This window comes from Herpailurus yagouaroundi, unplaced genomic scaffold (genome assembly GCF_014898765.1).
Source record: "Herpailurus yagouaroundi ecotype Mexico unplaced genomic scaffold, PumYag 139, whole genome shotgun sequence".
NCBI classification, from domain to species: domain Eukaryota; kingdom Metazoa; phylum Chordata; class Mammalia; order Carnivora; family Felidae; genus Herpailurus; species Herpailurus yagouaroundi.
In genome coordinates, this window is record NW_024412394.1 from 48483385 (window position 1) to 48508623 (window position 25239).

At 35.9% G+C, this 25239-nt stretch overlaps 1 protein-coding gene across 1 annotated transcript in view; it reads right to left on the reverse strand.

Annotated features, from left to right (window-relative positions):
* Positions 1-25239, reverse strand: part of RNGTT (RNA guanylyltransferase and 5'-phosphatase) — a 313020-nt gene that overhangs the window by 281844 nt on the left and 5937 nt on the right. Inside the window, exons 2-6 of the mRNA XM_040474144.1 lie at positions 21592-21701; positions 15866-15969; positions 15680-15768; positions 2442-2517; positions 926-1166 (exon numbers count right to left, since the gene is read on the reverse strand). Of these exons, the coding sequence (XP_040330078.1) occupies positions 926-1166; positions 2442-2517; positions 15680-15768; positions 15866-15969; positions 21592-21701 (620 nt within the window). The remainder of the gene's footprint in view (positions 1-925; positions 1167-2441; positions 2518-15679; positions 15769-15865; positions 15970-21591; positions 21702-25239) is intronic.

Consider the following 25239-nt stretch of genomic DNA (forward strand, 5'->3'; position numbering starts at 1 on the left):
AAATATGTAAGTACATATTAAAACAATGTTTTTCAAAGAGGGACTTTGTCTTAAAAGTCCAAATGACTATATTATATGATTTACATAAAATCCTTGCCTGTGAATCATTGCCTACTAATGACTTGTAGACTTTTACTGCTCAACTATGATATCCCACGTTCCTTAATTATTAACTTCATTAAATTTAATTATCTCCACACTGTCCCTTTGGACTATACCATATACTTGGGTATGCACAACCAGTACTCTCCTTTTCAGCGTCTCTCCTGAACCCCCAAGAAAAGAGAACTCCTAATGGTTTTGTTTGGCCTTTTAATGGGAGTTGTGCATAGAATCAAGAAGATTAATGGGAGTTGTCCACAGAAGAGTCTTCTCAGTTCAACTTTACAGAAAATATGAAAGTATCACCCATGAGGAGGAGCAGAATTTATATGTAAAGGTATTTTAACTACGTGACAATTTTGTAGATTAGCAAAAATTTTCCTATGTAGTCGGAATCTCCCAATACTTTGCAAAAAAAAAAAAAAGAAAAAGATAGTAAATTCTCAATCTAACATGTAAGAGTTCTTTGGGGGATGGGCTAAATGAGTGATGGGCATTAAGGAAGGTACTTGTTGGGATGAGCACTGGGTGTTATATGTAAGTGAGAAATCACTAAATTCTACTCCTGAAACCACTATTATGCTATATGTTAATTTGATTTAAATAAAATTAAAAAAAAAAAAAAAGAGTTCTTTAGTTTACCTAAGAAACAAAAACAAGATGAACTTAAACTTTTCCCATAGAAAAGGGAGACTCATGGCTATCAAGTATCTTTAGAAACAGCCAGAATGAAATCACCTTATAAATCCAGCTAAACAAACACATAAATCTCAATAAACCTGCAGAAGAAAAAAGTAAAGACTATAATATTTTTAAACATTACCAGTTTTAACCGTTCTTTTCTCCTTTTGCCGAAGGAGGCACTTGACCCAGGTTCTGATTCCTTTTTTCCATCTTCATCCTCATCTTCATCTTCATCATCCTCAAAACACCAATCAGGCAATAGAGGTGGGGGTGGTGCTTCCTCTATATCACCATAGCGACGAAAAAGTTCTTTCAAGTAATCGCCCTTATAAATTCCTGGTGGTCTGGCTTGAGCAAAAGTAGCAACTGCTGCTTCAATGCTATGAAAACAAACACCACGGAGTTTCCTCACTACTCTTCGTTTCTGCAGATTTATCAAAACTCACTCTTTCTATTTCATACACCAAATGAAGTATAATACATTTATTAAATTGACAAATCACAGTCCCCACTCCCAAGGCATTCAACCTATTAAGGGACAAATTCCTTCTGAAATAGATTTAATATAAGATACATTGATAATTCCTAAAACCTAGAGGTAAGCTGCAATGAGTATATAGAAGAGATCTGGGGAAAGTCTGTGAAAAATTTTAAATAAAGCGTTGAAGGTTGAGGTCTGACTCTAAGGGAAATCAAAGAAATGGGAATAGCCATATGAATAAAAGTAAAAGTCTGCTAGCTTTTAAGAACTTTCAACAGACCCAGGTAACAAGAGCAAAGGTCATCACACAGAGGCTAAGCATAGGTCAGGGCTGACACAGGAGCCTGGGGTTATTGTGAAAAGCACCTGAAAGCCCAGAAAGTCAAAGCCAGAAGATATGCAGCTGAGAACATATAAACAGGGAAATATACCATCACATGTGTACTTCAGCTGATTATATTCAGAGAAGGACCTACTATGTGAAAGGCTTTATAAGCAAAAATGATGACACTCAATCAGTAAACAAGAAAGTTCAGGGAGTAATATTCCATATCCCTGAGGAATTTCAGGCAACAAAGGTTCTAATCTCTCAGGATCACTTCAATAAAGGCATGCTTCAAAGAAAGTAACTCTGTCTCAAAAATACTTCCTCCACATACCATTCTAAGTTTTTCCTAATATTCTACAGCTATTTTAAAAAGGTATTACTAAAAAAAAAAAAAAAAACGAAAAAAAGATTCCAAGCTGGCTCCAACCAAAAAGCATTTTAATTTTTACAAAGTCGTGAATTTCGAGGGGCACTTTGGGCACAGAGCTTAATTTAAAAAAAAAAAAAAAAAAAAAGAACAGAACAGAACAATAACAACAGTAGTAACTTCCAAAGGTGAATGTAAACAAAATATTGAAGAAAAAAAAAAGTATCTCTGATAATTCTGGAGTATGTGAAAAAATCTGGAAAAGAAAATACATAAGCACTCAACTAAAATGCTACTTAGTACAAAACACCAGGTAATAAATGGTATTCTAAAGATTAACCAAGTCTAAAATGAAAACCACTTCAAATTTTTAGTCATGACTTCACCAAAAATTTAGCAATATAAAATGTTAAAACTAAAAAATTAATACACTTTTTATCAATTACCAGTCTTCTGCCATTATAATAAGAAACAAATACCTCCAATCCATTTTCTCCACCAAAAAGGCACATATGAGGAAACCAGTGCGATTGAAACCATGGGTACAATGAACACCTAGAAAATAAAGTAGCCTTGATTTAAAATGATCACTTCAGAAACCACATCTTAAAATTCCAACCTGCAATCAAAACATTTTAATGATTTTATAAAAATTACATTTTTAAAAACCTGGCTCTCTCTTATTAGTAGTAACTTGTCAATTTAACTTGCTTAGAATCTAATTTAAAGCACTAGCTAGAAGTTTAGTATATATTGGTTACAAATTATCTCTAAGATCTAAAGATTTCTCTTAAAACTAAATGATTCCAAGCACTCTAAATAAGAAGACTGGGTTTTTGTTTTTGTTTTTTTAATTTTAGTGAGAGAGGGGAGAGACAGGGAGAGAAAGGGGGAGAGAGGGAGGGAGAGAAGGAGGGAGGGGAAAGGAGAGGGAGAGGGGGAGAGGGGGAGAGGGGGAGAGGGAAGAGAGGGAGAGAGGGAGAGAGAGAGAGAAAATCCTAAGCAGGTTCCACACTCAGTGCAGAGCCCCACGTGTGGCTCAATCCCGTGACCCTGGGATCATGACCTGAGCCTAAATCAAGGACCAAACATTCAACTGACTGAGCCACCCAGGCACCCAAGAAGGTATTTTTATCAAACACACAACTCTAAAGGATGGACGTGCGCGCGTACAGAAAACATTTGACTAATGGATAGTAAGTATTATAAAAATAAAACTACTTTGAAGTTCTCTTAGAAACCAAATGATAGCATCTTTACATTACCTTACAAGATTTAAAATAAATTTTCAGAAAAACCTGAGAAAAAGGAATTTATTTTTCAGGATATTTTCAAGATTAGTGTGATCCTACCTCTACATTCCAAAAAGCTGCAAATGAGCTTCATAAATTCCAAATATGTCTGCATTTTTTTTTAAGTTTATTTATTTACTTTCAGAGAGACAGACACAGCACCAGTCGGGGAGCAGCAGAGAGAAAGGGAGGGAGGGAGGGGGAAGAGGAGAGGGGAGAGAGAAAAGAGAGAGAAAGGGAGAGAGAGGGAGAGAGAATATCCCAAGCAGGCTCCATGCTGCCAGCACACAGCCAGATGCGGGACTTGAACCCATGAAGCCGCAAGATCATAAGCCGAAATCAAAAGTTGGACACTTAACCAACTTAGCCACCAAGGCGCCCCCTGACTGCATTTTTAAATTATTTTAACTATTTTGAAAAGGCAATTAAAACAGCTTGGTGGACACTACTAACATAACATTACTTCCAGATAAACTCACTTTTCTTGCAAACCTCAAAAATGAAGCCTGTCCTGTTATCTCTGTTTAATGGAAGGATATCCTGACATTTAAGACTATACCTTCTTAACAAACTACTCTTCTCTTTGTATATAAAGCATCCTGATAGAGGGTAACCAAAATCAAATACAGAAATAAACTAAAAGTTAGAATTACAAAACTTCTGGAAGAAAATATGGGAGAAAACCTTTGCAACTTTAATGTAAGAAAAGACTTCTTAGACAAAACATGAAATAAAAGGAAGTATTGACAAATTGGACTACTTCATGATGGCAAATGTTTGCTCTTTGAAAGATGTCATTAAAAAAATAAAAACACCAGCCACAGAATATATTCAAGTTACATATATTTGATAAAGGACTTATATCCAAAATATGTGAAGAACTCTTACAATTCAATAAGACAAGCGCCCTAATATTTTTTAAACTGGGCAAGAGATTTAAATAGATGTTTTACAAAATGATATGTGTAAATGGTCAAGAAGTACAAGAAATTAATTTTCATGAAAATGCAAACTAAAACCACAATGTAATTGAAAATACTGACCATATCAAATGTAAGTGAGGATGTACAGTAACTAAAACCCTCATGCACTGCTGGTAGGAATGTAAAATCCTTTACATCCTTTAGAGATCACTTTAGAGAACAGTTTAGCAGTTTCTTAAAAAGTTAAACATACACCTAAATCAAATGACCAAGACATTCTATTCCTGGTTATTTACCAAAGTAAAATAAAAATCTATGTGCAAAGACACATATAAAGATGAATGTCCACAGCAACTTTATTTATAATGGGCCAAAAACTGTAAACATCCCAAATGTCAATTATCAGGTGAAAGGATAAACATGTAGTATGTCCATGCAATAACTACTACTCAGCCATAAAATGAATTAGTAATAAATGCAATGAGGATGATTTCAAAATCTTTATGCTGTGTGAAAGCAGCAGAAAACAAAAAAGTATGTATACAAATTTCATTTACATAAAATTCTAAAATATGCAACAATTTGTATGGAATTATGAATACGGAATATTGTATGGAATAATTATGGCCAAAGCAACCCTGAAGAAAAATAACAAAACTGGAGGTATTGCACTTCCTGACTTCAAACTATACTACAAAACAGCAGTGATAAAAACAGTATGTACTGGCATAAAAAGAGACATATAAGCCAACAGAACATAACAGGTAACCTAGAATTCAACTTCGGCATATGCGGTCAACTAATATTCGACAAGGGAAGCCAGAACACTCAATAGGGAAATGACAGTCTATTCAACAAATGGTGTTCATGCAGAACAATAAAACCAGACCCCTATCTGACACCAGTCACAAAAATTAACTCCAAATGGATCAAAGACTTAAACATCAGACCCAACGCCATAAAACTCATAGAAGAAAACGTAGGGAAGAAACTACTCAACATTGGTCTTGCCAATGATTTTTTGGATATGACATGAAAACCACAAATAACCAAAGCAAATGGAACTACATCAAACTTAAAAGTTTCTGCACAAAAGAAAGAAACAATAAAATGAAAAGGCAACCTACAGAATGAGAAAGAAATTTTGCAAACCATACATCAGATAACAGACTAATATCTAAAATATATAAAGAACTCATATAACTCATTAACAAAAAAACAAGCCAATTAAAAAATGGGCATAGGATCTGAATAGACATTTTTCTACAGACATTCAAATGGCCAAGAGGTATATGAAAAGATGCTTAACATCGATAATCATCAGGGAAATGCAAATCAAAACCACAATGATGTTATCACCTCACACCTTTTAAATGGCTATCAAGAAAACAAGAGTAAGTAAGTATTGGCAAGGGTGTGAGGAAAGGGGGAACCCTCACACACTGTTGGTGGGAATATACATTGGTTCAAAGACTATGGAAAACATTATGGAGGTTCTCCAAGAAATTACATATAGATCTACCATATAATCCAGCAATTCCACTTCTGGGCATATACCTAAAGAAAATGAAAATAGGATATTGAAGAGATATACGCACTTCCATGTTTATTGCATCATTATTCACAATAGCCAAGATATGGAACAATATAAGTGCCCATCAACAGATGAATGTATGAATAAAGAAGATGTGGGGTGTGTGGGTGGGTGTGAATGAAATATTTCCAACAATAGAGATGGACTTGAGTATATTGTGCTAACAAGTGAGGTAAGTCAGACAGTAAAAGACAAGTATCGTACAATATTACTTATATGTGAAATCTAAAAAAGCCAGACTTATAAAAATAGAGAGTAAACGGTGGTTACCAGAAAATGGGGGGTGAGGGGGGGGTGATACAGGACAGGGTTATTTAAGGATACAAACTTGCAATGAGTAGCAAATAAGACCTGGAGAGCTAATGCACAGTATAGTGAATACAGACAATACCATATTATGACCATCAAACTTGCAAAGAAACTACAATTTAAATTATTCCAACCACTAAAAAGAAAAAATAATTACATAATGTGATAGAGGTGTTAGTTATTGTTACAATGGCAATCACATTACAATGTATAAATACATCAAATTAACACATTACAAACCTTAAATTTACACAATGTCATATGTCGAATATATTTCAATTAAAACAAATTCTAAAAAATACAACCTGTAATTATAGAAAATAGAAAGAGATTTTCTAATCTACAACTAAGAGTTGTAGAGAGGACGGACACAAACGTGCTGAACCTTGACTGTAGGTTCATGGGTATCTACACCACTAAATTGTACATGCAGTTTACTAAAAACCTCAATAATGTTGATTGTTTTTAAAACTAGATGTTGAAGTGAGATGCTGATATAAGTCTGCAATTGGCATTAATTACATATTCTAAATATTAATGTTCATCAATATGGCCTTGTTTTCAGCAATTGACTCTATCAAAAATGTTGTAACTTTAATACGTTTCTAAAGGTATACCAATAAAGTATCATTTTCATGTCATTTCTGTAACAGGGTAAGAGTTCTTTCCAAAAGAAGGTTTTTGCTACTTAAAAAAAAAAAATTAAAAACCCGTATCTTAGAGTTACCACCAACTAAACCAAATCACCTATTTCTACATTCATAGTAAATAATCATTAAAATTTAAAATAAAAACTTTAGCCAATGAACAACACTCAACTAACAAGGATACAAAGGAACTGCAGACAGGAGCAATCCGTGCAAATAAAAATATATATGAATCAAAACACTACATATGGTTAACTATAAATGAATCAGAATGGCTAAAACATGGAAAATAAGAAAGTAATACCAAATGCAGTTGGAGACAATGAAAGGGTCAACATTCTGAAGAAACTTGTGTACCATACTAGAGATTATAAGGGCAATGGAGAGATGGACAGATACTAAAATTTTTTAAGCATGGCAATAAAATTATCATGTTTTAGAAAACACTCTCCAACAGCTCAACAGCAGCTCAACAGAAGGGCAACAATGAAAGCAAGAACAAAACTAAAGAAGCCATCTCAGTAATTTATGTGAGAGATAAGGGTCTAAACAACAAGGGTCATGGTGATGGGGATAATGAGAGAAGGTAGACTGAAGAGACATTTAAAGCAGAACCTCCAGGGGCACCTGGATGGCTCAGTCAGTTGAGTGTCTGACTTCAGCTCAGGTCATGAGTTCAAGCCCCGCACTGGGCTCTGTGCTGACAGCTCAGAGCCTGGAGCCTGCTTTGGATTCTGTGCCTCCCTCTCTCTACCCTTTCCCCATTCATGCTCTGTCTCTCTCTCTGTCTCTCAAAGATGAATAAACATTAAAAAAAAATTTTAATAAAAAATAAAAGCTTTAAAAAAAAACGGCATAACCTCCAATCTGAGAGGTGAATGACAATCAACACAGAGAAAAGATGTAAAAGGAGTCTCTGGTTTGTGACGTGGGTGACTAATTGGGCAGTGGTACCAGTGACTAGGTTAGAACAAGGCAATGAGTACAGCTGGTGGTGAGGAGTTTAAGGTCCTTTTGGGACCTACAAGTATTTGGAAATGATGGCAAAGAGCTTCGCAGAGAAGTATGGCTAGAATTACAGATTAAAGAATAACCAATAAACCAATAATCGATAATCAATAGTCAACTATGGAAGGGGTCTATGGCATAGATAAGATCACTAAGAATGGGTATGTAAAATAAGAGAAGAAAATTAATGAGATCTGAGGAAAACCAACCTTTCAAGAATAAGTAAGGGGGGAAATCTACTTTAAAAAAAAAAAAAAGACTAAGAATAAACCATCACAGGGTCAAGAAAACAAAAAGAACATGGGGTCATATTCAACAAAAAAAGAGGAAGTTTCAAGACATGTGTCCAACTGTGTAAATGCCACATAATGATAAGAACTAATAATCACTATTTGACTAAGAGTGCATTGGGGGGACTCCACATTGCAATGGCATGAATGGGAAAATATGGATTCAAATCAATCTTTCAAAAAATCAGCTGGGAAGTGGAAGGGGAAGGGTTTTCTTGAGGGGATGAGGTATCATTTAACATTAGAGACTTAGATATGTTTACAGGCTAAGAAGGACCTGCTTAAATCACAGAGGTTGACAATAATAGATAACAAAGATACAACTGAAATGACGTTTCTGAAGAAAAGGGATTAAAAACAGAGATCAACCTTGAACAGAAAAAGACAGCCCTTAGAAATAAATGACTGTAATCATGAAACTCTACAAAGTCCATCATCTCCATTGCTTTTTAAGAAAAGGGATTTCAATGGAGCGCCTGGGTGGCTCAGTCGGTTAAGCGTCCGACTTCAACTCAGGTCACAATCTCGCGGTCCGTGAGTTCGAGCCCCGCGTCGGGCTCTGGGCTGATGGCTCAGAGCCTGGAGCCTGCTTCCGATTCTTTGTCTCCCTCTCTCTCTGTCCCTCCCCCGTTCATGCTCTGTCTCTCTCTGTCTCAAAAATAAATAAACGTTAAAAAAAAAAAAAAAGAAAAGGGGTTTCAGAAGTTACACAAAGTTAGCCGTACAGACTTTTCTGCCCAACATGAACCTAACCTAACATGTACATTTTCTTTCTACTTCATATTTTAGACCAAAGTAAGCAAAAAATATTCTAACTTTAAATCTGTTTCTCACCTAAACCACTGTTTTTGCATCTAATTTTTACTCTAGCAACATAAAATATTTTTATGAATAGAAAATGAAAGGAAAATTGGTGATGACATGATTAAGTCATGAAATATAATTTTAAAAAGTACCATGGCTTTTAATATTCAAGATTCTTTGTTATCCAAACACATGAAGTTTTAGTCTTATTATACTTCAAAACATTAATAAATGACTTGAGTTTTTATTTTTTTTTAAGTTTGACAACTTTTTTTTCATGTTTATTCATTTTTGAAGACAGAGAGAGACAGAGTGCAAGTGGGGAGGGGCAAAGAAAGAGAGAGAGACAGAATCCGAAGCCAGCTCCAGGCTCTGAGCTGTCAGCACAGAGCCTGATGTGGGGCTCAAACTCAAGAACTGAGAGATCATGACCCAAGCCAAAGTCAGATGCTTAACCAACTGAGCCACCCAAATGACTTGCCCCAAAATGACTTGAGTTTTAAAGTAAGATAATATTATAAAAACCTTCACCAAAGCAAATCTCTACAGAAAAATTTGGAAGATTATATATTTGATATAAAAAAATTCCATTAATTAAGTAGTATACTACAAGTTTAGAATGATAGATCTTCAGTGTTAAAAAAAAATTTTTTTTTTTTTCAGTTTTCCTCAGTTCATTATGAGAATGGGTCCACCTAGTGGCAAGTAAAGCAGAGTTCATATCTTAAGATTGGTTCACTATTAACGATTTCAAGTCAACTTATTCAAATTTGTTCTCATTTTCCAGGTAAGCTAATACAATGAAATAAATTTATATGACATGTCAAAAAATATTAACACTAACGTATGTATTACGGGAAAACCACAGTTCTTTAAAAATCAAATCAAGAAACAATCTCCCCAGCAAAAGGAGAGAAAGATGAGCTGTAACAATAGAAACATACATCCTGGATAAATAAATACAAATTAGGAAAGAAGGGGTGACTTATAAAGGGCAAGTGGCAACCTACCTTTTTAGATAAAGCCTGATATCAATATACACAATTTCCTTTCTATCTCACTAGTCAGATAAATTAATTTTTAAGATCAAAAAACTTATCTGATCAATCTAAATCAGTGCTTCTTCCCAGAGGACATCTGGCAATGTCAGGAGACATTTTAATGGTCACAACTGATAGGGTGCCACTAGCATCCAGTGGGTAGAGGCCAGGGATGCTGTTAAACCTACTACAAAGCACAAGAGAGCCTCCCAAAATAAAGAATTATCCACTCCAAAATGCCAGTAGCACTGAGGTTGAAACACCCTGATCTAAGTGAGCAACAAAGAGGAAAAGGAAACAAACAGTTATTAAGAACTATGTACCATCTTAAATATCTTTTTTTTTTTAACGTTTTATTTTTGAGACAGAGAGAGACAGAGCATGAAAGGGGGAGGGTCAGAGAGAGGGAGACACAGAATCTGAAACAGGCTCCAGGCTCAGAGCTGTCAGCACAGAGCGCGACATAGGGCTCGAACTCACGGACCGCAAGATCGTGACCTGAGCTGAAGTCGGCCGCTTAACCGACTGAGCCACCCAGACACCCCTTAAATATCTTTATTAAACCAAAAGTTTTTGGCCAAAATAAATGTATTCTACTCATGAAAATACACATTCACAAATCTGTTACAATATTTATAACTGGAAATACCTAATTACAGGCATTAATTATGTATCTATTATATATAATCAACCATTTAAGAAATCAGCTGTTTCCCTTTTAACACAAAACAGATTTTTTAGATTTCTCCAGTCCACAAAATTCTTACTGTCAGAATTATTTCTGTACATGCAAATGTGTACATGCAAACAAATGCATTATAGTTCCATAATCCCTTATTTGTAACTTTAATTTCATTAAAAAGCTCTAAAAAAAATTAAATTAAGGTTTTTGGTAAATCATTTTGGAGACAAAACCTGACCTGAACTGATGTGACATTACTTATAGTCTATTTTTCCCACTTAGCATCAACAGAATATTCATACCTTTAACTGCAGAAATGTTAATGTGTTTAATTATGGAATGGTCTCTAACACCAAGAATATCTCTAAATACTATGTTCTAAATAGGAACCACTAAAAGGAACCAATCTCCTTAGAGAAATAACTGATTCCAGGTCTGGAAAACATCATGTGCCAGAAAACAAGGAAACCATCAAAGACTAATGGATGATAACAAAAGAATACAGAAACCAACTTGAAAGGGCTCCCAATGCCCTAGGATGGAGCAATGCAGACATTAAGAATAATGTAGTTCAGTTGGCTGAGCATCTGACTTCAGCTCAGATCACCATCTTCCAGTTCGTTAATTTGAGCCTCACATCGGGCTCTCTGCTGTCAGAGTACAGCCCACTTCAGATCCTCGGTCTCCCTCCCTCCCTCCCTCCTTTCCTCCTTCCCTCCCTCTTTCTCTCTCTGCCCCTCCCCAACTCATGCTCACTCTCGCTCTCTAAATAAAACATTAAACAAAAAAGAATATTGACTGCAACTGATTTAAATATATCAACTATATAAAAATTATCTCAACAATACAAATGGATAATTTATTACAAGGTTCAACTTGTTTTCCTAAACCTGAGAGAGTTAATCTTTCTGGAACTATGACATCTGTTTCCAGATGTTAACACGTTGCCCTCCTTTGAATTCTTTAAGTACAGTTAGCATTTACCCCTATGATAGCTTCTCTCAAATGCAGAAATAGTTGTCACTCAGATAAAAGCCTCAATACTCTTTTAGGCTATATCTTCTGGTTGTGCACCTAAATATAGGTGTATATATGTGTACTCATTACATATATTTTTGTCAATGTGTAAATATATACACACATATCACAGTACTGTATGTCATATATTTCCATGTTATTGTTCTCCTGTTAAAGTTCCATAGTGTATGACATAAATGCCTGCTTTTATCAGATATGTAAGCTGTTCTCAGTTTTTATTACAAATGAAGCTGTGATGGAGGAACCTGTGGCTCAGTCAGTTGGGCATTCAACTTCAGCTCAGGTCACGATCTCACAGTTCAGGAGCTCAAGCCCCACATCAGGCTCGCTGCTGTCAGCGCAGAGCCTGCTTCAGATTCTCTGTCCCCCCTCTCTCTGCCCCTCCCCTGTTTACACTCTCTCAAAAATAAATAAAACATTTTTTAAAAATTAAAGAGGCACCTGGGTGGTTCAGTGAGGAGCCCTGCATGGGACTCTGGGCTGACAGTCCAGAGCCTGGAGCCTGCTTCGGTTTTTGTGTCTCCCTGTCTCTCTGCTTCACCCCGACTCATGCTGTCCCTCTATCTCTCAAAAATAAACAAACATTAATAAAAAAATTTTTTTAGTTAAGAAAAAAAACAAAGCTGTGATGAAGTTCCTTTCACATAAATTTTTATGTCCATCTCTACTTCCTTAAAATGAATTCTTAGATGTAGTCTTGATGAGTCAAAAGTATCTTAACGCTTTTAAAGATCTTGAGAAATCCCACCAAATTGTCTCTACAGAGAAGCAGTATCAATTAACACTCTAATTAACCATGTATAAGTGCATCCAATGTATCCAATCCTTGACATTAAAATTTTTTAAATCTTTGCCAATGTAACAGCAGACGGTAACAACATATATTTTGTTTTGTAGCTTTTGTTAACAAATAAAAAATTTTTTTCATGTTTCTTGGCTATTTATATTTCATTTTTTGTAAGTTGCATTTTCATTGTTTCCCATATTTTTCCATTGAAGAATGACTCTTTTGCCCATTGGATTATAAAATCTCTTTGTACATATTTTTTATCTGTCATATGCTTGAAATATTTTTCCAAACTTATCAAATAATCTTTTTGCTCTGTTTCCGTTCTGTTTGGTAGTACAGAAATTCTTTTTCATTTTCATGAGTTAATCTAGAAAACAGCGTAGCAACTAACTAGAGATTTGAACTTTGCAGTCAAAAACTGGATTAAAAACCTGGCTTAAATATTTACTAGATGTGTGACCATGGGCAAGCTACTTAATTTCGCTGAGACTTATTAGTTTCCTTATCTGTAAAATGGGGATACCACCACATACTACATAGTTGTTATAAGGATTACATTCATTCACTTCATTCATTCATTTAAAGTTTCCCATCATGTCTGCCAGGCAAGAATAAACATTCATTTATAGCAGCAGTTACTATTATTACTAATAAATGACACACTTTAATTCTTGACAGCAGCTCTCAAATTTAAGTGTGCATTAAAAAAATCACCTAGGGGGCACCTGGATGGCTCAGTCGATTGAGTGTCCAACTTTGGCTCAGGTCATGATCTCATGGCTTATAGGTTTGAGTCAGGCTGTACTGACAGCTTAGAGCCTGGAGCCTGCTTCAGATTCTGTGTCCCTCTCTCCCTCTGCCCCTCCCTCGCTCATTCTCTCTCTCTCTCTCTCTCTAAGAATTAAAAAAAAAAAAAAAAAAAAGAACAACTGGATTCCTAGGCTTCAGCCCCAGAGTTTTTGATTATGTAGGTCCAGGATGAGGCCCTAAAACTATTTTTTAAACAAACATTTCTAATAAACATCCTCAGGTAATTCTGATGCAAACAGTCCACGCACACTCCTAAAAAAATATTTATGGATTCTCCCTTTGATGATATACTTGGAATATCCTACCTTACTCTGGAAATAAATAAATGCTTACCTGTATTTTCTCCTATCTTCTTACAAATCCTTTTAAAAGTATTTAATTCATCTAAAATATATGTTATTATATACTGGGCTAATTTTCTCAACACCATTTGTTGAATAATCACACCTTCCCCCTATGATTTAAAAAACATCTCCTCTACCACCAGGGAACTTCTATAGTTTCCACTGCTTTACCCTATGCTTTAATAACTGGTAAGGACAATCCCCTCATTACTTTTGTTTCTCAAAATTTTCTTGCTCATAATATTGCCTGTTTAATTTGCCAAACAAGTTTTCTCCGTGCTCAATGTATGTTGTCTTCTATGGCAACAGTAAATTTTACAAACAGAAAAAATTCATAGTAATTCTTCCGAAGTCTCTCTGGGATTTTGCTTAAAATTACATTAAAAATTGGAATTAGTGGAGACAAATGTCTATTTCTTCAGGTCTTTTAATATCCAGGCATATTTCCTTCATAAAGACCTCCTACACTTCTTAATAACTTTATTCTTTGGTATCTCATACTTCCATTACAGAAAAGAGAAGTGGTTTAGAGTGTGAACTTACAACTCAGATTGCTTAGGATATGATCTAAACTGTAACCATTACTAGCTGTGTGAATGACCTTGAGCAAGTCACTTAATCTTTCCAAGCCTGTTTCTCATCATAAAATGGAGGTGACAATAATGTCTACTCAATAGGATTACTGTGAAAAGAAAATGAGATAATGTATGTAAAATGGTTTACAGGGTGACCAGCAGAACATAAACGTTCAATAAATGTTAACCACTATTACTAATAAGCCCATTCTCTAATTTTATTTTTAAAAATGTTTATTTCTGAGAGAGAAAGAGAACACACGAGTGAGGAGGGGCAGGGAGAGAGACGGAGACAGAGGAGCAAAGCAGGCTCCACGCTGAGAGGATAGAGCCCAATACAGGGCTTGAATTCATGAACCATGAGATCATGACCTGAGCCAACGTCTGACCCTTAACCAACTGAGCCACCTGGATGCCCCTCTAATTTTACTTCCTATTTACTGTTTATTTGCAAGAAAGTTGATGCTTTCTTACTTATCTGTGTCCAAATATATCCCCTGAGCTTTCTTACTAGTCCTAGTAGTTTTTCAGTTAATACCCTGAATAGAGAAAATACTAGCTGCTTACAACGTCAATTCTCCTTCTTCTTCTCCTTCTTCAAAGGAGAAATCGCAAAAGAAAATATATTAACAACAAAAAAGTTTTAAAATATTACTTCAAAATTAAAAGGCAAATGAATTGGAAAAATTTTCCAATAGAACATATACAAAGTTAATTTACGGCATTTAGATATCAGGAGAAAAAATTATTCAATAAGCTGTGCAAAAACAAAGAATTGGTTATATAGAAAATATTTAAATTAGATCAATTCAGACCATATGACAATATAAATACCAGAAAGACCAAAGATTCAAAGCTAAAAATCAAACCTTAAAAATTCTAGAAGCCATTCCTAGTAGTACTGTTTAAAACAGGGGGGGAGAAAAACTGAAAATAAGCCAAATGTCATTTTAAGTAACTGTCTTTTTTTTTCTTATTTAATACATTTGTTTATTGCCTGCCTTCCACCTCCCCTCCCCCTTTCCACCCCCCCACACTAAAATATAAGCTCCAGAAGAGCACAGACTTTGTTTTCTTCACTAATATGTTCCAAGAGCCTACATCTCGCAAAGAGTAGCAAACAATAAATATCTGCTGAAATGACTGTCCATCAACAGAATGGATAAATGGTAGTGTATTCATGATGAAATGTTATACGGCAGCAGAAATAAACCGCAGTTACATACATCATCATGGATTAGTCTCAGAAATACAATACTGAATGGGAAAAGAAAGTTTCACAATACAGTATAAAATGCAATCTTATAAAAAGCAACTATGTAGTGTTTAAGGGAAACTTTCCCAAAAGTATACCCAAAGAGGGGCACTTAGGGTTTTATCTTGAAAAATATAAAAATTACAAAAATGTATTTCATAGTTTACAAAAGTTAGTCTATTACTTTAATAAATACTTCCTAGCGATTACTTAAAAAAGAAAACAAAAAAACTTCCATACCACCTCACCTGCAAAAAAGAAAATGGAATCTCAATCACAAAATAAAATATTCAAACAGTGGTAAAGCCAAACATACCTATAAGTTCAGGTGGGTTTCTTTCATTAAACCGCTCACACAGACGAATAAATGTCTCGGTATTCTCAGTTGTAGGGCACTCACCATGTCTAGTAATATGGAAACATTTTTTTTTTTTTTGAAAAAGAAGAAACTGAAATTTCAGCAAAAGGTTTCAATATTATACAAACTTAATACATGACTTACCCTTTACACTGAAGTTTTATATATTTGATTCCTTCTTTTTCTATGTCATTTCTGTCATAGAACCTTGAAGTGTTTGTCAGGTCCACTAACAAGCCCATTTTAACCTTAAAAGAAAAGAAAAGAAAAAGGGCAGATTTACTAGTAACAGAATTTGTTCCAAAACAAACTGACTAAATGGCAATACTCCAGTTTCATCCATCTATATTGAGGGAGATTTTAGTTCTGCCAATGAACTACTGACAACAAAAGCATCACTCACTTAAGTCTTATTCAAGGCACTAGAACTTAGCAGGCACTAAGTGAAATAAATTAACCCCCAAACTAACGATGGAACAAGAACATAAACAAAACCTACTCCATTTCAACATCATAAAAGTCTACCTAAAAAAAAAAAAAACCAACATGGATATCATTTTCTGCATCTCCCACTCCACCTATGATTTATTAGACAAGATGATAAAACAGGAAAGGCCTCCATCTAAAAGGTACCCCACTCAAGCTGCAGGCACACATCAACCCAGCATTCCAAGCAGCTATCACAACATCACATGCTAGGCAGTTAAATGCTAAAGTGAGTACTAGATAAGGCAAAAAGTGTGTACAGTCAAAATTCTCTTGTAAATCCCTTAAATAATCAATGAAGAACAGGGCTCATGGCCATAATTGTGCAATTCACTGAAGACTCAATCCCATCTCTCAGCAGTTTTTCTTCCTGCATTGGAACAAAAATCATTATTTCTTCTGTTCAGCACTAAGTTGGCTTATGATCAGGGGCCAACTGGTTTAAAAAATAATTAACAACTAGAATCACATTCAGACTAGTAAGATAGTCTAAGAAATGCACACCTGAAGAGCGCCTAGGTGGCTTCAGCTCAGGTCATGATCTTGAGATCCGTGGGTCTGAGCCCTGCGTCGGGCTCTGTGCTGACAGCTCAGAGCCTGGAGCCTGCTTCTAATTCTGTGTCTCCCTCTCTCTCTGCCCATCCCCTGCTCATGCTCTGTCTCTCTCACTCTCAAAAATGAATAAATGTTAAAAAAAAAAATTTTTTTTTTTTTTAAAAGAAACGCACACCTGAACTGAGCCAAGTAAAAGAAGAGTTAATTCATACATCTTCCACCTCATCCTGAAGTATATACTCTCTGGGAAGAATGGCAAGAGAAATAATCCATACTTCTTAAACTGTGATTTTTCTCACTTTCATTGCTATTGCTTTTATTGAGTACCTATTATTGATGTGCCTAAAGGACACAGGAATAATTTGACTCCATTATTAGAGAGCAAAAAAATGGCAAAAACATTTATATTTCATATACAACAAAACTGACAAAACTGTGTTTCCAAAATATTAGCTACCATAATGTACTCCACTGATGTCTCCAGATTCCTTAGTTCAAATGCAGATGAGAGACAGGTCTACCCATCAGATGAGCTCTTACTTATAGAAGTGTATTTTTGATGGCAATTTCTACAATCTGCCCCACCTGGGCCTACTACTCTTCCCACATACCTTCTGCAGTGATCTAATTCCTTCAGAGGACATGTATTGTCAAACACAAACATTTAGAGCTTATTAATACAGCTGCTCAGTGAGTGAGAATTAGAACCCGTGTTGTGTGTCTACAGGTCCAAAATAACAAATGGATGAAAAGTGGTGATAAGCAAGAAAATATGAGTTTTCTAAATACACAGGAATAGTTTAGCCAGGGAAACTGAGAAACTGTACTATAGGACTTAATTGCCCAGAACCCCATATATATGTACATGTGTGTATGTGATATGTCTGTGTGGATAACATATTTGTGTGTGAATCTGTTTGCATACACATACATACATACATATATTACATCTACATATTTATTTTTCATAATAATCCCAATCCATGAAGTAAGCATATTAACAGTATCTATCTCATAGAATTCTTGTGAGATTTAAATGAAGTCCTTCCTCCGTGCCAAACACTATTCTACATGCTTTCTATGCACGAATTTTATTACTTTATTTACAGATGAGGAAACTGAAAACAGGAAGAGATACGTAACGTGCCCACAAAGTTGTAAGGGGCAAACTGGAAATCAAAGCCAGGCTATGTGGCTTCTAAACTCAAACTATAATTTTCAATATGATTACTGATAATGAAAATAAAAATTAAAAGTTTACAAGCTAAAATAAAAAAACATTAACATATAAAGACTCAAGAAAACTACACCAAGAAAAGGGATAAGAGGTTTTCAAATCTAAATGGCAATTTTTCTAACTCATGATAGAAGCCTTGCACATAATGCAGGGCACCTGGGTAGCTCAGTCGGTTAACCATCTTCAGTTCAGTTCATGATCTCAGTTTCTTGAGTTCGAGCCCCACATCAGGCTCTCTGCTGTCAGCACAGCACCTGCTTTGAATCCTCTCTCTCTCTTTCTCAAATAAACATACAAAAAAAAAAAAAAAAGACTTGCACATAATGGGTACTAATATTTGCTGAATGTACTAGAATGGGAGAGTACAAAGATTAGTATCAAAGGCTGAATTATGTCCCCTGAAAAGATATGTCCAAGTCCTAACTCCTAGAACCTGTGAAGGTGACCTTATTTGGAAACAGGGCTATAGGATCTTTACAAATACACTCAAGATGTGGTCATACTGGATTAGGGTGTCTTTAAAAGACAGAAATTTGGACAGACACACACAGGAAGAATGGTAACAAGAGAGACAACCCACAGAGCTCACGCTAAGGAATGCCAAGGATCACAGGCAATCACGAGAAGCTAGGAGAAAAGGACGGAAAAGATTCTCCCTCCAAGCCTCCAGAAGGAGCAAAACTTTGCAACACCTTGATTTAGAATTTCTGGTGTCCAGAACTGTGAGAGAATAAATGTTTTAAACCACCCAGCTTGTGGTAATTTGTTACAGTAGTCCTAGGAAACTAATCAGCATTATGTCCGAATAATGTAAAAATTATAATGTTTCATTTAGAAAAATAGTTTGGCACTTACTGTAAAACTAGCCATGCACTCAGCAATCATACTCTTGAGTATTTATTCCAGGAAAACAAAAACTACTGTTCACACAAACACCTGTGCATGAATGTTCACAAGAGCTTTATGTGCAATACCCCACACCTGGAAATAATTCAAATTGGTTAAATGGTTATTTAACCACTCAATGTGAGAGGAGTTAAATAAACCTGATGATACATCCATACAACTGACTACTACTCAACAATAAAAAGGAACAAACTTTTTTTTTATATAATTTATTGTCAAGTTAACTACCATACAGTGTATACAGTGCAAATTCCCATGATTCATCACTTACATACAACAGACAGTGCTCATCCCAACAAGTGCCCTCCTTAATGCCCATCACCCATTTACCTTCCCCTACCCCCACCTACCTCCCTCTTCAGCAACCCTCAGTTTGTTCTCTGTATTTAAGAGTCTCTTATGGTTTGCCTCCCTCTCAGTTTGAAACTATTTTTTCCCCTTCCCTTCCCCCATGGTCCTCTGTTAAGCTTCTCAAATTCCACATATGAATGATAACATATCTTATCTTTCTCTGACTGACTTATTTCACTTAGCATAATACCCTCCAGTTCCATCCATGCTATTGCAAATGGCAAGATTTCATTCTTTCTCATTGCCAGGTAGTATTCCATCGTATATATAAAACCACATCTTCTTTACCCATTCATCAGTTGATGGATATTTGTGCTCTTTCCATAATTTGGCTATTGTTGATAGCGCCGCTGTAAACATTGGGGTACATGTGCACCCCTATGAATCAGCACTCCTGTATATTTTGGATAAATTCCTAGCAGTGCTATTGCTAGGTCACAGGGTAATTCTATTTTTAATTTTTTTGAGGAACCTCCACACTGTTTTCCAGAGCCGCTACATCAGTTTGCATTCTCACCAACAGTGCAAGAAGGTTCCCGTTTCTCCACATCCGTGCCAACATCTGTTGTTTCCTGAGTTGTTAATTTTAGCCACTTTGACCAGTGTGAGGTGGTATCTCAATGTAGTTTTTTTGTTGTTGTTTTTTCTAAATGTTTATTCATTCGGGGGCAGAGAGACAGAAAGACAGAATCTGAAGCAGGCTCCAGGCTCCCAGCTGTGAGCACAGAGTCTGACTTAGGGCTTGAACTCATGAACCGTGAGATCATGACCTGAGCAAAAGTCGGACACTTAACCAACTGAACCACCCAGGAGCCCCTCAATGGGGTTTTGATTTGTATTTCCATGATGATGAGTGATGTTAAGCATCTTTTCATGTGTCTGTTTGCCATCTGAATGTCTTCTATGGAAAAGTGTCTATTCATGTCTTCTGCCCATTTCTTCAATGGATTGTTTTTCGGGTGTTGAGTTTGTTAAGTTCTTTATAGATTTTGAATACTATCCCTTTATCCAATAGGTCATCTGCAAATATCTTCTCCCCTTCCGTCAGTTGCCTTTTAGTTTTGTTGACTGTTTCCTTTGCAGTGCAGAAGGTTTTTACCTTGATGAGGTCCCAATAGTTCATTTTTGCTTTTATTTCCCCCGCCTTCAGAAACGTCAAATAAGAAGTTGCTGCGGTTGAGGTCAAAGGGGTTGTTCCTGGTTTCTCCTCCAGGATTTTGATGGCTTCCCATCACATTTAGGTCTTTCATCCATTTTGAGTTTATTTTTGTGCATGGTGTAAGAAAGTGGTCCAGTTTCATTGTTCTGCATGTTGCTGTCTAGTTCTCCCAGCACCATTTGCTAAAGAGACTGTCTTTTTTCTATTGGATACTCTTTCCTGCTTTGTCAAGGATTAGTTGGCCATACATTTGTGGGTCCAATTCTGGGTTCTCTATTCTATTCCATTGGTCTAGGTGTCTGTTTTTGTGCAAATACAACACTGTCTTGATGATTACAGATTTGTAGCAGAGGCTAAAGTCCGGGATTGTGATGCCTCTCGCTTTGGTTTTCTTTTTCAATATTACTTTGGCTATTTGGGGTCTTTTGTGGTTCCATACAAATTTTAGGGTTGTTCGTTCCAGCTCTGAGAAGAATGCTGGTGTAATTTTGATTGGGATGGCACTGAATGTGTAGACTGCTTTGGGTAGTATCAACATTTTTACAATATTTCTTCTTCCAATCCATGAGCATGGAATGTTTTTAAAAGGAACAAACTTTTTGTTGAAACTTGGATGGACTTCCAGGGCATTACACTTAGTGAAAAAAGCAAATCCCAGAAGGCCATATACTGTTTTATTCCATTTATACAACATTCTCAAAATGACAAAACTACAGAGATGGAAAACAGATTAGCAGTTTTCAGTGTACAGGGATGGGAGGGGAGGAGTCTGACTATAACGGGGTGGCAGAGGGAGTTCCTTCGTGGAGATGAAACAGTCCTGTAACCAACACCAGGAATCTATACATTGGATCAAACCACAGAGAACTATACACACATACACACAAATGAATGCACGTAAAAACTGGTAAAAACTAAATAAGATCTGTAATCTATTCAAAAATACTGTAATGTACAAAGGTCAATTTCCTGCTTTTAATATTGTACTACAATAATATAAGATGTCACCATTGGGAAAAGCTGGGAGGAGGGTTGACAGAACTCTATGTACAAGTTTTGCAACTTCCTTTTAGTCAATGAATTATTTCAAAATAAAAAGGTTTTTTTAAAGCCACCTGAAGAACAAGAAAGGGATAAAGTATACTAAATCAATATCAAAAATGTTTTGTTTCTTACCTTCAGACTCTTTAGATAATTTGAGAGCATACTGGGATGGAACCGATTTTCTTCAGCAACTTGACTATCATATCTTGGTCCTAACATTGTCTTCAGAGGTAAGAATCTTCCTAAACAACATTAAGATGGGTAACAATTTTCATTAAAGAAAATGTTCCAAGTTGAAACTATAATTAGCAATTCTCAAATCACTTTCTTAAAATGTTTTAAATAGAACTGTTCATGAAGTATTCTCAATCTAAACTACACCTTTTAAAAGTACCACCTTAGAATTTTTAAATAAATTCCAGAAATTGACAATCAAATATAATAGCAAAAGAATAATTACCAGTGAATGGAACTTCCAAAAAGACTCTTAAGTTTGGGGAACAGGGTGGGGTGCAGGGAGTATGGACAAAATAGGTGAAGGGGCTTAAGGAGTACAAACTTTCACTAATAAAATAAGTCACAGGGATGAAATGAACAGCATAGCAAATAGAGTCAAAAATATCGTAACAACACTGTATGGTGACAGAAGGTAACGACACATCATGGTAAGCACTGGATAATGTACAGAATTGTCCAATTACTGTCGTACACCTGAAACTAATATAACATTCTATGTCAACTATAGCTGATTAATAAAATTTTTTAAAGTAAAAATAATAAAAAATTAAAAAGCATTGGGTAATAGTTTTTTTAAAAAAGACTAAGGTTTTAAACTACTACATTAAAAAGTTACTGCCTTAAAGTTCTTAAAGATAATACAGGAAAATTGATAATGGAGTGAATTAAATCAGTTCTTTAAAATTCTTAATTTTACTTTTTTACTATGAACCTTCTCCATCTTATGCACTTTATCCTGCATTCCAGCATAGGGATCATGCTGACAAGCATATCAACCAAAATCACCTTTCAAACAACTATTATCAGTGATCATAATTTCAGCAAGACTAACTGACCTCTTTGACCTTTTTTTCCTGAATCATAGTATAAGCATAAAAGTAGCCACCTCATATAATCAATTTTAAAATCAATTATTTTAACTGATTTATATCTTAACACACAATATCCATAAGAATAAATATCTACCTAAAATAACCTCAATAAAATCTTAACATCTGTTCAGAGGTTTTAACCTAAATCTCATAAAAACATAATTTTTAAAATTTTTATTTTCTACAAAACTACTCAAGATCACCAATAACTTCTACACTGCAAAATCCAATTGTCAATTCTCAGTTCTCAAAGAACTGGTCACTGTTCAATTCAAGACCACTTTTTAAATTCAATTTAATTTTTAATTCTTGAATCACGTTTTCACTTGGCTTTCAGGATACTACATATGTCTGGTTTTCCTCCTATATCTCTGCCCTCTACTTCTCAACCTCCTTTACTAGCTCCCCCTAACTCCCTGACCCCTCAATGTTTTGTCCCAGGGCTCTGTCCTCATACCTTTCTATCGACATTCACTCACCTGGTGTCTCATCTGGTCTCACAGCTTTAAAAGCCATCAACGTGCTGCTGACTTAACAATGTGTATCTCCAGTCCAAACCTCTCCCTGAACTCTAGGCTCAGATATCAAACTGCCTACCCGACTTAATCTCCACTTGATGTCAAAATATGTCTCAGACCTCATTTCCAAACCTGAGTTCTCAATATTCCAACTCCAAAAGCTGCTCCTCTCATGGTCTTCCCCATCTCAGCAAATGGTTAACATTATTTTTTTTAGTAGCTCAGGCCAAACCGTTTAGAGTTATCCTTGACCCCTCTCTTTTTCTCATACCCCATGTCCAATCCATCAGCAAATCCTCTCGGATCTATCTTCAAAATATATCCAGAATCTGATCACTTTTCACTTCTCACCACCTCTACCATCATCTCATCTAAATTCTTATACTTCATTTAGCTTATTTAACAAATAGTTAATAAGTACTTATTATGTACCAGGCATTGTTCTAGGTACATGGAATACATTAGTGAAAAGAAAAAAAAAAAAAAAAAAAAACAACAGATAAAAATCCCTGTCCTCACAGAGCTTGTATTCTATTGGGGAAAAAAAATGAACTATAAACAAGAAACATAACAAATAAGGAAATAATATGATATGTTAGAAGATTCATCCCATTAGACCCTCTCTCCTCCTCACTGCTGTCTCAGAAGTCTGATCCTGTTTCCATCAGCTCCTCCAGGCTTCACTTCTTATCAACGTCAGAGTCCACAGCTGATCATCATAATCAGTCCCTTCTAAACACCCTTAACCTCCTTCCTCCTCCCGCATCACTCGACCACACTCACCTGAGAAAAACCCAGACCTCAACAAACTCAACCAACCACCTGACTTCTTTGGCCCTACACCTGTGCAGCTCAGGGCTCCCAGAGAAAATCTCACAGCACAGCAGATAGCTGACACCATCAACCATAATCACCAATCTCAAAGGCAATCCTACCAGACGCCACCACCTTCCGTGACAAATATTTCACATATTCCTCTTTCATAAAATATAGCAAGCTTCCCCATCCCCTTTTCAACTGACAGCTTTATGCTACACCTCAGTGAAAAGGTAAAAAGAAACAGAAATAATAATATAAGCTAACTTTGCATGCTCACCACATATCAAGCACCATTTAAAACATTTTACACAAATTCATTTACTCCTAACAAAAAAGTAAGTGCTGTTATTATCCCCATTTTACAAGTGAGAAAATCAAAGCAAGAGAGATTAACTTGCCCAAATGTCACACTTTATTCTAATAAATGGGGAAAAAGAGGGATTCAAACTCAGGTGATACAGATGTTAACTATTCAACAATGCCTCTCCACCATCAGACAAAAACTTGTCTCACCTTTGCGGTTAATCTACAAACCTTTCTGTATCTCAATTCATCTTCTCTTTCATCTCCCATCCTTCCCCCATTAAAGGCAATCCCCTCCCCTCTGCTCTGGATTCCCTTCTGTGTTCCCTCCCCAAGGACCATGAATCAACTCTTCCTCCCCTCCATGTTGTTACCAACTTTTCCAGTATCTTAGCATCTCAGCAGCATCTCATATATTTGACAACTCCTTCCTTCTCAAAAAATTCTCTTGGCTTCCATGGCAATCCATGGTTGGATTACACCATCCCCAATTTCTGGCTACTCCTTCTCAATTCCTACATTCTCTCTTTTTTCCTCTAGCAGACTTCAAAATTCTGGATTTCTGTGGATTCTGTCCTAGACCTTCTCCATTTTCTCTATTCTCTCTAGAAGGTCTTATCCACTGCCATGGCAGAAACAATGCTATCTGTTGACCAAATTTTTTATTTTCCTCTTCCAGGGCACATGGAAAGACTACATTTCTCAGCTTCTCTTGTCGTTAGGTTAGGTCCATGTGACTGGATTCTAGCCAGTGGGATATCAGCAGGGATTAAACATACTACCAAGGCTGGCCACAAAACCCCCCGAGAGATCACTCATTCCTGCTCTTCCCTTTCTATGACAACCTTAGAGGTCGCACATTTAAAAGGATGGCAGCACAAGATGTAAAGAGCCCAGAGGTTCACCACATGGAGAATTACCTACAAAAGCTAAGCTGACAGACAATGCATTGAGATATGAATGAGAAATAAACATGTTTTGATTGAAACCCCTGAATTTGGGAAGTTGTCTGCTAAAGAAACTAGCATTAC